This window comes from Myotis yumanensis, unplaced genomic scaffold (genome assembly GCF_028538775.1).
Source record: "Myotis yumanensis isolate MYYU_CA2020_CCGP unplaced genomic scaffold, mMyoYum1.0.hap1 SCAF_4, whole genome shotgun sequence".
Classification (NCBI taxonomy): domain Eukaryota; kingdom Metazoa; phylum Chordata; class Mammalia; order Chiroptera; family Vespertilionidae; genus Myotis; species Myotis yumanensis.
The window spans coordinates 52,978,082-52,992,590 of record NW_027223755.1 but is presented as its reverse complement, the minus strand read 5'-3'; the positions used below and the strand labels follow the sequence as shown (position 1 = coordinate 52,992,590).

Sequence of the window (14,509 nt, the reverse complement as noted above, 5' to 3'; positions counted from 1 at the left end):
TTTGAACTTTCCATGAAAGCACCCATATGTTTTCCAAAACATTTACATAAATTTCTCATAATTTTTGCCAGTGAAACATATTTTTTCCTTTTAACTATTTTGTGACTGAATAATAAAGACTGTGTATTTTAAATCATGAAGTGTTTTATAAAAAGCTTAAGTTTCAAGATTTTATGTCTCTTCTCTTTTTCTGTTTCTTTCCTTATCCTCAACTGCACCAGCCTGATATTAATTGGCTCTTGTGCTAATGTTGTTTTTAAATATGTTTGTTTAATTGTAGGACATCTCAATCCTTTGGCAGTACGATGGTGCATATATACATTCACACATATATACATACACATATACATACATATACGTGTGAGCATAAATGTAGTTGTGAGCATAAAAAAATTCTTATTTTTTATTATCCAAATAAATATAGTTTTAAAGTGACATGGCAGTAAGATTAAATATTCAGCACTGAATTTTCAGGGGTCAGGGTATTCGAACTACAGTGATTCAATTAATTCTCTTAAAACATTAAGACCCTTGCATATAATCTTTTTTTACAAGGAGAAGCCTTTTCTTTACCTCCCACAGGTACATTTAGTGGCTTCCTCCTCTGCATTCCCTTAACACGTTATACATAACTCTTATCAAGTCTTACTGTATTATAGTTATTTATTTACATGTCTCTCTCACTAGACAGAATTCCTTTTGGGATGGGACCATGTCTTATTCGTGTTTTCCTCTCTAGATTACAGTGCCTAACACATACTCACCGTTTAGTTAATGTTTGTCAAATATGCCTTCATTCAGTAAGTAATTTTTATATTCAAGGAACCTAGGTGTGAACACTGAATGAGAACATTACCACAGGTCCCTTTTTAAAAAGCATACTGCATATTGCATTTAAAAATGTTTTATAAATTGATTATATACAGCCTCTCAGTAATGCATCCACTTGCACACATCATTAACTTGTATAATTCTGAGTCATTATAATTAAAGAACTTTGGGGTTCAAATTTATTAAGAAATGTTGAGACATGAAAAGGCATATAAAGTACTATAATAAACATTCATACACCCACTATTCAGTTTAAGGACTAAAACATTACCAGTACTGCTAAAGCTCATTGTATACCTCTAACCAATCTCATTCCACTTCCATCCCCACCCTGGATTTGGTGATGTTGGTCATTCCAACACATTGCCCTACACTTTTACCACCTATACTTGTAATCCTGAATACTGTGTAGCACTTATGTCATAGTTTCAATCTATTATATGGATAGTATCACAATGTGGTATTTCATTGGTACCATTTTCCCCTTGACATTTTATTTGTTAGATTCAGCCATGTTGATAACTGTATTTCTACTATTCTATGGTTCTATTCTGATGAGTTAATATAATTCACCATTCTCCTGTTGATGGATATCTAGGATATTTTCAGTGGCTTAAATATTACAAATAATGTTAAAAAGATGCTTTGAAACATCTTTGTGTGAATGTCCTTGGCGCAAATTTGAAATTTAAACTATTTAAGGAAGAGATTCTACTTCTGTTTTAGACTTTTTACATTTTTGGCCTAATGCTTGGGAACTAACAATAAACATGCTAATTAGATTTATATCTGTGTGGTTAATTTTTCATGACTAACCTTGCTTCTAAAGAAAACTTGAAGCAACTTACAGTTAAATAGAAAACACTTAAAATAAAGTCAAGTACCATGTTTTCAGAAAACCTAGAGTAAAATCTGTATCCTCTAAGTCTAAGGTATGTAGACCTCCTCCCATCCAAGATTACTATCCCCATATTACTGTCATACATAAAAATATTACTATTGTATAAAAAATGTTACCTCTTAGATGTTGAAAATTAATTTTATAAAATTCTTTATTGTTTAAAGTATTACATATGTCTCCTTTTTCCCCCATTGACCTCTCCCCAGCCACTCCCACCACCTAGCACATGCCCTCACCCCGCTACTGTCTGTGTCCATTGGTTATGCTCATATGCATGCATACAAGTTGTACTTTGGTTGATCTCTTACACTGCCCCCCCCCCCCCCCCCCCCCCTTCCCTCTGAGGTTTGAAGGTCTGTTTGATGCTACTCTGTCTCTGGGTCTATTTTTGTTCTTCAGTTTATGTTGTTCATTATATTCCACAAATGAGAGAGACATGTGATATTTATCTTTCTCCAGCTGGCTTATTTTGCTTAGCATAATGCTCTCCAGGTCCATCCATGCTGTTGCAAATGGTAAGAGTTCTTTCTTTTTTACAGCAGCATAGTATTCATTTTGTAAGTGTACCACAGCTTTTTAATCCTCTACCTGCTGATGGGCACTTAGGCTGTTTCCAAATCTTAGCTATTATAAATTGTGCTGCTATGAACATAGGGGTACATATATCCTTTCTGATTGGTGTTTCTGGTTTCTTAGAATATAATCCTAGAAGTGGTATTACTGGGTCAAATGGGAGTTCCATTTTTAACTTTTTGAGGAAACTCCATACTGTTTTCCACAGTGGGTGCACCAGTGTGCATTCCCACCAGCAGTGCACGAAGATTCCTTTTTCTCCATATCCTCCCCAGCACATGTCATTTGTTGATTTGTTGATGATAGCCATTCTGACAGGTGTGAGATGGTACCTCATTGTAGTTTTGATTTGCATCTCTCGGATGAATAGTGACTTTGAGCGTGTTTTCATATGTCTCTTGGCCTTCTGTATGTCCTCTTTCAAAAAGTGTCTATTTAGGTCCTTTACCCATTTTTTGATTGGATTGTTTATCTTCCTTTTGTTAAGATGTATGAGTTCCCTATAAATTTTGAAGATTTAGACCCTTATCGGATATAACATTGGCAAATTTGTTCTCCCATGCAGTGGGCTTTCTTGTTGTTTTGTTGATGGTTTTTTTGCTGTGCAGAAGCTTTTTATTTTGTTATAATCCCATTTGTTTATTTTATCCTTAATTTCGATTGCCCTAGCAGCTGTATCAGTAAAGATATTGCTATGCCAAATGTCTGCTATTTTGCTGCCTATGGCTTCTTCTAAGATTTTTATAGTTTCCCGTCTTCTGTTTAAGTCCTTTATCCATTTTGAGTTTATTTTTGTGTATGATGTAAGTTGGTGATCTAGTTTCATTTTTTTTTGCATGTATCTGTCCAATTTTCCCAACACCATTTATTGAAGAGACATACTAAAATCCTCAACAAAATTCTAGCAAATTGGATCCATTAGAAAGATAGTACGCCATAACCGGTTTGGCTCAGTGGATAGAGTGTCGGCCTGCAGACTGAAAGGTCCCAGGTTCAATTCCGGTCAAGGGCATGTACCTTGGTTGCGGGCACATCCCCAGTAGGGGGTGTGCAGGAAGCAGCTGATCGATGTTTCTCTCTCATTGATGTTTCTAACTCTCTATCCCTCTCCCTTCCTCTCTGTAAAATATCAAAAATAAAATATATTTTAAAAAAAAAAAGAAAGTTCATACACTATGACCAAGTGGGATTTATTCTGGGGATGCAAGGATGGTATATTATCGGCAAATCAATAAACGTGATACATCACATAAACAAATTGAGAGAAAAAAAATCACATAATCATTTTGATTGATGCAGAAAAAGCATTTGACAAAATCCAACACCTTTTCTTGATAAAAACTCTCAGCAAAGTGGGAATAGAGGGATCATACCTCAACATAATAAAAGCCTGTATGACACACCTACAGCCAACATCATACTCAATGAGCAAAAATTAAAACCATTTCCCCTAAGATCAGGAATAAGACATGGATGCCTACTTTCACCATTTCTGTTTGACATAGTACTAGAAGTACTAACCATAGTGATCAGATAAGAAGAAGAAATAAAAGGCATCCAAATTGGAAAAAAAGAAGTAAAACTGTCATTGTTTGCAGATGACATGATATTGTACATAGAAAACCCCAAAGACTCCATCAAAAAGCTACTCGACTTAGTAAATGCATTTGGCAATGTAGCAGGATACAAAATGAACACCCAGAAATCTATAGCCTTTTTATACACCAATACTGACCTCACAGAAAGAGAAACTAAACAAACAATCCCATTTACCATTGCAACAAAAAAATTAAGATACTAGGAATAAACTTAACTAAGGAGGTAAAAGACCTGTACTCAGAAAACTACAGGACATTGAAAACAGAGATAGAAGAAGACATAAACAAATGGAAGAATATACCGTGTTCATGGATTGGTAGACTCAACATCATTAAAATGTTCATACTACCCAAAGCAATCTATAAATTCAATGCAATCCCCATTAAAATACCAATGGTAATTTCACAGACCTAGAAAAAAAACTCAAAAATTCATATGGAATAAAAAAAAAAAATCCCAAATAGCTGCAGCAATCCTGAGAAAGAAGAACAAAGTTGGAGTGATCTCAATACCAGATACCAAGCTATATTACAAATACACTGTTCTCAAAACTGCTTGGTTTGGGCACAGACATATAGATCAATGGAACAGAACAGAGAACTCAGAAATCGACCCAAGCCACTATGCTCAATTAATTTTTAATTTATTTTTTACCTCAATTAAGATAAATTGTCAGATTACATACAAAACATTCATTTTAAATTTTGAAAATATTTCTTTTGTATAATAATCAGGCAATAAATCTTTAGACTTCAAACAATTGCACTTTGAAAATAAGACCGTGGTGAATGGCAGAATGACAAGATGTTTAGCCAACTAAAAAAAAAAAAAAAAAAAAAAAAAAATCAGGTGCAGATGAATTCTGACATTTTAAAATTTGTGACAAAATACTTTTAAAAGACAGCTCAACTGTCTTAGTTTCTATCAATGAGGGAGGTCCTCTGAAATGCAACTGCTCGGTCTCTTTATCAGTGCTTGGGCAAATTACTAAAATGTCTAGCCCTCTATAGGCTTTACTGTATTTATAAATTGTAGTTACTGGCCTCTACCCAGAGTCAGAGGTTAGAGATTAGCCCAAGAGCTGAGTCCTTATTGAAACAGATTTAGGTAGACTAACCACTGAGTCTTTCCAATTCACATTGCTGTAATCTATTGGATTTCATTGAATGTGACACATGAGGATGCTATAATAAAGACTTTGATAAAGTGTTTCTAGAGTCAAGGTGCATGTTTAGGGCATTGTGTTTCTTAGTCCATAGAAGTTGTTATGAAAGTTAAGAAAATATATTCCGATCTCAAGTCAGACTTAGAACTGGCATCCCTGAATAAGGCTGTTTCATGAGGAAATTGAGTACCCTGTGGTCAAAGGAAGTGCTGTTTTTCTTGTAAGTTCTTTGTTTTCATGAAAAGGCTCTCTGGATCACAGAGTGTATTTGTTTCAAGATAATTCAATTTAAATTCATTCATGCTCAGAAGTCTCCTGAAAAGCATTCCTTCAAGTTTTATAGTGAATGTTTTATAGGCAACACATACCTGATGAATTTTGAAAAGTCATTCATATGCCATCAATTTTAATAATCAGAGCTGGGTTTCCAAAGCCTACATGGTTCTGTCATATGGCATCTGTAATTAATAACAATGCTATTTTAAAAACAGTAAGAATATTTTAATAACAAATCTTTCTTAACACTATTAAGAGGCAAATGCTTAGGTGTAAATTATGGGTTGAGGAGATTCAGCTTCAAATGAATTTTCCTTTTTTTTTTTTTTTAAGCTTTCTTGCAGTTTAGATATGCTGCCATCAGGTGGTAGTAATATGTCACATCCATGTGGCTCCACAGATGACATTCTGCTTAAGGTCACCAGTTTAACCCACAAAGATTTATAATCATGAATGTATAGATTTTTATATAAAAAATAAAATAACATAGTATATCTATTTCATATCAGAGCTAAGGATACTTTGAATGAAACTTTAAAAACTGGTACATATTGGAAGGTTCAATTGGATACATTTTCTCTGTTCCTAGTTTGTTTATTTAATGAAGATTTAGAAAACATAGAAAAATAAAATTAAAAGCACCAAATTTTATAATTCAAAGATAATTGCTTTAATCTGTTGTTTCATTTCCTTGTAGTCTTTTTTAATTTGCAATTTTCAGTATGTTTGTGTTTTTTGGAGTGAGGTCAATGGCAGGAAGAGGTACTTAGCTATCGTAAGAGTGTACATACAGCATATATATTTTTCAACTTTTAAAATGACAGGCTCATGGTATCTGCTTTGTGACCTCTTAATATTCCATTTATTGAAGTTTTTCATAATTTTATATAGTCATTGCCTATTAGTAGACAATGTACATTTCTGGTCTTCAGCCATCAAGAGTATTTTGTCTCTGCCTTTTATCCACTGCCTATCAAGAAGACCATTATTTCATTGTATCTATACTTCATATTTGTTTTAACACAAAAGAATTTCTAATTTATCTCTGAGCAGCTAAATATCTTGTATTTCCTCTATTGCATTTGAAATGAAACTTCCAGAAAATTTGAACTTTCAGTTTCAATTATGATTGAAAATATATAGTCTCTTTGTTATTATTTTCATATCATATGAATGTTTTATAATTTTATAAATTGTATGCAGTCAGGTACCATATATAAACGTTTCAGGGCCTGTGATATTATGAGATGAAGCTATTACCTACTTTCTACCAAAATAATTTTTTCTTTTCTTTTTTATAGCATAGAACATTGCATTAAAGAAATACAGTCCGAAGTCAACAAACAGTGTCCAGATGTGCAGTTGCAGACAACAACTGACTGTTTTGAATGGTTAAATAACTATAATTATAATTCATCCAAGTCACCTTCTATTCCCCATGGAGATTTGATAAAATTTCTCAAAACACTGGTAAAAGATAATATATATATATCTTTGCTTTATAGTGGAGTGGGATGGGTGAACAAGGAATACAATTTATTCAATTTCTATTTGTAAATAATATTTATTTTAGTGACCATATTAGCTTGGCATTTCTAGGGGTTGGGGCTTATGTTTTGTTTTGTTATTGTATCCCCAATGTAATCCAGTGAACTATTTGGGGTTTTTTCTATGCTTTTTATCAATAAAATGAAGTTTTATATAAGTGGAGATTAAACATAACTCTTGGTTGATTTATAATGTAACGTCTACCACAATGTATATATCTACCACAATTGTTTACCAGAAAAGTTTATATTTATTACATTTTGTGTTCCTTCAATCCCATTTTCTCTGAGCTCATTATTAAGCATAATCAGATCACAATTGATTGCATCTATTAAGTAGCCTTGTCTTATCATTCCCTTCATCCTTAACCTGCAGGTATGCCCAGTTATTTTCAATCAAGGCAGCAATTTATATGAAGCCACTGTTAATTGGTAGAGAATTATTACATTGGTAATTTCTTGATACTAACAACCCTCTATGTTAAATAAGATTTTGTAGTCTTCAATAAAAACATTTATTTTATGACTCCGGTATCCACAAAGGTGGTTAGCTTGCAAAAACTATTTCCCAAGAAACAGCACAAGTGTTAGAAAGCAGTATTTCCATAGATGTGGTTTTGATTTAATTTAGGGAAAAAAGGAGGCACCGTTTTTGTCTAAACATCAAACATTGACTAAGGCAGATGTGGAAAATATCTTGAGGTTGTAGATGGCTTAGGATGATAGAATCAGATGAAAATAGTTTTTGGCTGTTGTTATTATTGCAGATGTCTCTTTAATGTTTAACAAGTAATAAATGAAAGAGAAAGGAAGACTATGTGCCCCGAAGCCTTATTCTTTTAAGAAAATCCTCTCACCCATTATCTCTTGAAGGTGGAGCCTTGAAGAATAAATATGGATATAGTTATTCCTTTAATTTCTATTAAGAGGCATGTGTATTGAATTTCATTAATATTGATGTAATAATGCTTTCTCATTTAATTAAAAGCAAAAGCTTTTAATTATCTTTTAATCTGTCACACATAAGTCATTCTGTATTCACTGCAGGGCAAAGACTGCCTTAGTTTTGCTCAAATTCATTAGACTGATAGACTTATTTGAGATCTAGGTTTTTTTCACATAATTGATCATGTTATTTTGAGGAAAGAGCACATTATTAAAACAGATCCAGATTAAAATGACCTTATTATCAAGTTTTTACATGATAAAGTTGTCAATCATTTGTCCAGCATTTTTCATACAAATATTTTTTTCATACAAATATTTTTTTCATAGAAAATTTTCTATTTATTACTTATCTAGCTGTTTAAATAAGAAACAGAGGTCCTCATTATAGCAATTATCCTGAAGTTATTTTTAAAATGTAAGCAATCATACTAAATACATATTTTAAACCTCTGTAATCTATTATACTTGATCAAATATTTACAGTTATTGACCACCCTCTATTTTAAATGAGAAACCCAAGATTGCAGCACTAATATGATTCACTTGCTTTATAGAATTTACTAAAATACTGATGTCCTGGACTCTAAGGACATTTCTTTTCCATAAGTATCAAAAGAACTCAATCCATGGAGAAGAAAGAGAAGGTGCAGAAAGGCCAATACACTTTATGGCTCCATGGAGGGTAGCAGGTTGAACGGGGGACAAGGAGAACAAAGCTGGGGATTCATGCTGGATTCTACACTTTATTGTATGTGATGTTTAGAAAGTGACTTAACATGCACTTCAGTGTCCTTATCTGTAGATTGGGATTTTAAATATCTATGCAACATTTCCATAATGAATAAGATAGAGACTGTATAGAAAAGTGCTTTTAAAATGTTTGTTTTTATTGATTTCGGGAAGAAGAAGGGAGAGAGGGAGAGAGATAGAAACATCAATGATGAGAGAGAATCATCGGTTTGCTTCTTCCTGCACACCCACTACTGGGAATTGAAGCCAGCAACCCGGGCATGTACCCTGACCAGGAATCCAACTGTGACCTCCTGGTTCAAGGGTCAACACTTAACTACTGAGCCACACTGGCCAGGCGAAAAAGTGCTTTTTATATAATAAAATACAATATTAAATCAGACATTACAGTGCTTAGAATGACTGAAAGCACATTCCTGGAATTTGTCCAGGAGTTGTAATCTGTGGTATCTTTGTCAATAAAATTTTCAAAAACTTCCTGATTTTATGCCATTTGAACCGTGCTTCCATTTTTCTTGCAATCGGCTTGTTGCTACCTAGAGAATATAAGCTAATTTCAGTGTTAACTGAAATACACATAATTAGGGAAGTCATCATGTAAAGGGAATGTGTACATGTAAAATTTAAAGTCCAGAAAGAAAGTAATTTTTATGTCCCTTTACTTTTCATAATTACACCTACCATTGTCTTCTCTCAGCATGAAAAGTAAAATGAAATTCTCTCATAGCATCTTTTGGGGAATGATTCTGAGAGTATTGTTTCCCTATTTTGACTTAGTTATGTCTTTGGAGAGAATTGAAATTTTCTCAGATTAATTTCCAAAGTAAAATCTTTCTTGACATGGCTCTCACAAAGGAATTTAAATGAAAGTTAAAGTCTTTAAATGTGTTAAATTTTATTTCTCAGGATGGCAGCCATTAGTAACCCCTGGGCACATACTATATTTAAAGGTCTCCATTTTTATGTTCATTTGGAGTTTTATAATAAGTATACTCATTCAGGCATGAAAATTACCCACCAGCAACTAATTAGGGTGTGATCTTGAGCTTATTTTAGGAATACACTTCAATTGATATTTTACTATAGGTTTTTCTTTAGAATTTTCGAGCTGCAGTTTTTATACTGCCTGCATTATATCAGTGGCGGATAACAATGAAGGCTAAAATCTATATGTCTAGAAATCTAATTGAAAATATACTTCATCCTCTGGGCTTTGCAAATTTAAACAATTCATAAAGCTAACACTCTAAAATGTCTGACCTGATTAAACGTCAAATGCAAAAATAAAAAAAAAGCCCACCTTGAAGAGCATCAGAGTATTAATTCTAATTTGAAATGAATTATCAAATTTTATATGACTGTAGAAATCTTTTTTCCTGCTACTCCTTTAATTAATCACATTTCTAACGTTATAATTTCCTTCCATTAGCAAGATTTGTTGAAGAATGAACAAAATCAAGAAGAAATGATATTGGATTTACTTTGGGACCTCTCCTGTCAGAGCAGCATTTCATTTCCATCAACTCTAAGTTGGACATCTTTCCACTTCCTCTCTAGGACTTCTCTTCATTCTGTTGAAGATCATTCCTCTATGGATGTAAAGTCTATATGGGATGATATCAGATTACACCTTCGACGCTTCTTAGTGGGCAAATTACAAAGCCATAATGAAATAAACAATTTGCAGCAGAAAACTCTGTTGAAAAATCAGTGCATACAACAACTCTTGTTTCTTTATCCAGAATCAGAAGTTATAGTCAAGTATCAAAATATACAGAATAAACTTCTGCAGAACTGCTTTCCTTCTTATAGCAGGGAATCAAATTTAGACGTAATGGTTCATGGATACCAAAGTACAATGCTTAGGTTATACTCAATGATAGAAGAGGACTTTAACACACTGCATGAAATTTTAGCTCCATCCTCAACAGTGAAATTCATTAAAGAAACCTACCTGGATACTGTTACAGAAGAAATGTCAAAATTTCTTGCAAATTTTTGTGAGCTGCAGTTCAAAGAAAGTGCTGCCCGAGTGACTAAAACAAGCAAGAGTTCCAGCAGGCATAGAGGAGCAGTGCATGCCTTGGGTTAGTGGTTTTTAAATTTTCTGTTTGTCTTAACTTTTGATATCTTTAATTTTCTAACATTTTTCTATTTAGTTAAACCTAATTGAAAACTTGAAAATAAATAAGAAAATAAATATTATGAAATTTATTTACACATTTTTCATATGCATTTCCTTTTCTGTAAGTATAGTAATAGAAGTGTTTTCTTTCCTGTTATTTAAATTATTAAAACTAATGGAAATGTAAGACAAAAATATTGCCAATAGGAACTTTGGCTTTTGATTGCATAAATTTTTCAATGAAACTGTGTGTATGTGTGTATATATACAGTGCATATACATATAAACACACACATATCTATATAATGGAAAAGTATTATTTTGAATCCATTGTATCTTCCAAAGCCGAAGTATTATTAGGTAAAAAGAATTATTGAAAATTTGTTGAAATTGGCATTATTTAGAACTGGAGGTTTAAGATTATAATATTTCAGTCAGTCAATTCCAATAAAGAGCTATTATGAAATACTAATTATAAAATTATATATAATTGGTTACGGAGGCATAGCAATTTAACTACAGCTGATTTTAAAAGTTCCTTTAATAAATTGCTCTAAAATATATAAAAATAAAAGATGATTTGAAAATCCCTAATTTTATTCAAAATAGAGACAAAGGAAAGAAACTATTGTAATGCAATTAACTCTTTCCTGTCATCATTTAAATTTCCCACCAGTGGAGAAAAATCAAGGTAAAAAACAATTATTTTGAAAATTATGATTAGACCTGCTTTTACATAAAACTCAGGTATATTTCTAAATAGGTTTATAAACTATATTTTTTAAGTATTTGAAAATTATCATTTGCTGAGTTGCTATCTTTGACTTCATGATCACTTTATACAAATTTATATAGCTCACTATATTTTTGCTTATCTTCCTTAATAAAATGCAAGAGTACCAAATTACTCTGCTATATGAATTTTCAAATAATTTAATGTTTTCTCTTGAAATTTTCTGTTTTCCTCCAGAAGTTGTAACACATCACAGAGTAGAGCTGCATCAGCCAATTTTAGTTGATGTCAGAACATAAAATAAGTTAATTCAGGAACAGTACAATTTTACTCAAAGCAAATAGATTTTCATTTTAATTAACACAAATTTTAAAAGCACTACATGAGTGTACTTATTTTCTAAATTTCTTATATTCTCTAAAAGAATTTCTGCTTTCTTATAACATGTTTTCAATGTGAAAGTTTTTTATGTGCTAAAAATAGTTTATAACAGAAGAAAAGATCCATATGGTTGAAAATATGTGTAAGTTATTTGGTGTCTTTAAGGCTGATATTAAGGTGTTTTCCCATTTGTGAGAGAAAACTATGTATGTCGGCTTTAATAACAAAATTTGAAACATTTTCCACAAGTCCAGGTGCACTGATCTTTCTCAAACTCCTTTATCTGAACTTTGGTATAAATCACTTGTTACATGAATGAGTTCCATATGTCAGGCACTGTGCTAAGTACATTACATTCCTTATTATCCTAATTTCATAAACAAGGAAAGCAGCTTAGATTAGCTTGCCCTGGATCATGTTGTACAGAGGCAGAATTCATATGGAGATCTTTATGTCTCTAAGACCTATGTTATCAACCACTATGCCATTGGACCTTTTCTGAAAGTGTATAACTAAATGCTTGTCATTTGTAAAAGAAATTTTAAACAGTACTGTTTGGGTGGGCTCCCTGAAAATTCAGTTCAGCTCTATGAGGCAGTTCCATAAGCCAGCCATTTAGCAGCTACCAGCTCTAAAGTTCTGAGCTAGACATATTAAGGGAAAGAAAACCAAATGAGTAATTGCCGCTAATGCTGTGTATACTGCTAACCCAGCTCCAAATTGATCAACATTACTAATATTTGACACAGTGACCAAATTTTATTTATTAAGGAAATACAGTTTAAAATGAGTAAAATGATAATAATTTATTCATATTTATTAATAAAACTTATGATAATTTATTTTAAATAAAATCTAGATTGGTTTGAATGGGTTGTATGTTATATTATCTTTAATATATGTTTACTAGAGACACAGTGCACAAAATTCATGCACTCTTGGGGGGGGGTGCCCCTCAGCCCGGCCTGTACCCTCTCACAGTCCAGGAGACCTGCAATCGATTGCCCCAAAGAGGTAAGCCCTGCCTACCTGACTGGGGCTCTGCGATGGATCACCCCTGCAGCAGGAGGCCCCACCCACCCGCTACAGCCCATCAGTCAGTGGCCTGGGCCTCCCTCTTTGGGGCGATCATTGAGCTCCCCAATTGATCAATCGCTCTGCCAACCAGTGGCCTGGGCCTCCCTCTGCAGGGTGCTCATGAGGCAATGGCACCCCGCCCCCCTCACCCCCCATCAATTGCATCGCACCCACCTTGGCTAGCCTGGCACCAGTGCATGTCATAGCATGGTGGTCCAGAAGGTCATCTGGATGGTCATTCTGCTGTTCAGTCGTTCAGTTGATTTGCATATTACACTTTTATTATTATAGATATCTTTATGCTCACCAAGTCCTTGATATTTTTTCTGAAACTAAAGAAAGACATTCCTTAAGTAACAATAGCTAACATTAATTGGGTCAGACATTGATGTACATTATCATATTTAACCTTTCATTATCTCAACTGCCCAACAGGCTAGGTACCATTGTTTATTATTTGTATTGTATAGTGCAGAGATCCTCAAACTACGGCCCGAGGGCCACATGCGACCCGCCAAAAACATTTATCCGGCCCGCCGGGTGTTTTTGCCGCCACTGCCTGTCCTGCTTAGCAGCCAACTCATCCTGGGCCCGCAGTGCGCATGTGTGGAATGTCTGAGGGACAGTGAACTGGCCCCCTGTTTAAAAAGTTTGAGGACCCCTGGTATAGTGAGAAAACTAAGGCATGGAAATATTAAGTAATTTACTCAAGGTTCCCAAGTGAAGCTAGGATTCAGACTCAGGTCTGTCTTACTCCAGAGACCTTACTCTATGACAATGTTCTACTGCCTAAAAAAACAGGACGGAAATAGCGCATTCCATAAAAACACTCTTTTGTGTGCTAACTCTACTTTAGGGTTATCTTTGTTTTTTTTTTTTTTGTTTTTTTTTTTAATTAAATCTTTATTGTTCAGATTATTACATTTGTTCCTCTTTTTTCCCCCCATAACTCCCCTCCTTCCAGCTCCCACCCCACCCTCCACCCTCACTCCCCACCCACTGTGTTCATCCATAGGTGCATGATTTTTGTCCAGTCACTTCCCGCATCTCCCACACCCCTTTTTCCCCCAAGAATAGTCAGTCTATTCCCTTTCTATGTCCCTGATTCTATTATAATCACCAGTTCATTCTGTACATCAGGTTATTTATTCACTTGATTCTTAGATTCATTTGTTGATAGATGCATGTTTGTTGTTCATAATTTGTATCTTTACCTTTTTCTTCTTCTTCCTCTTCTTAAAGGATACCTTTCAGCATTTCATATAATACTGGTTTGGCGGTGATGAACTCCTTTAGCTTTTCCTTATCTGTGAAGCTCTTTATCTGACCTTCAATTCTGAATGATAGCTTTGCTGGATAAAGTAATCTTGGTTGTAGGTTCTTGGTATTCAGCACTTTGAATATTTCTTGCCATTCCCTTCTGGCCTGCAAAGTTTCTGTTGAGAAATCAGCTGACAGTCGTATGGGTATTCCCTTGTAGGTAATTGAGCCTCTTTCTCTTGCTGCTTTTAAGATTTTCTCTTTGTCTTTTGCTCTTGGCATTTTAATGATGATGTGTCTTGGTGTGGTCCTCTTTGGATTCCTTTTGTTTGGGGTTCTCTGC

General features: G+C 33.9%; 1 protein-coding gene across 4 annotated transcripts in view; it reads left to right on the top strand.

Annotated features, from left to right (window-relative positions):
- Nucleotides 1–14,509, top strand: part of KIAA0825 (KIAA0825 ortholog) — a 362,385-nt gene that overhangs the window by 50,599 nt on the left and 297,277 nt on the right. For all 4 annotated transcript variants that reach the window (XR_011471210.1, XM_070412335.1, XM_070412336.1 and 1 more), the window contains exons 4-5: nucleotides 6,647–6,815; nucleotides 10,020–10,677. Coding sequence is in view for 3 of the 4 variants with exons in the window: in XM_070412335.1 (XP_070268436.1) it covers nucleotides 6,647–6,815; nucleotides 10,020–10,677 (827 nt within the window). In the remaining variant the exon portion in view is untranslated. The remainder of the gene's footprint in view (nucleotides 1–6,646; nucleotides 6,816–10,019; nucleotides 10,678–14,509) is intronic.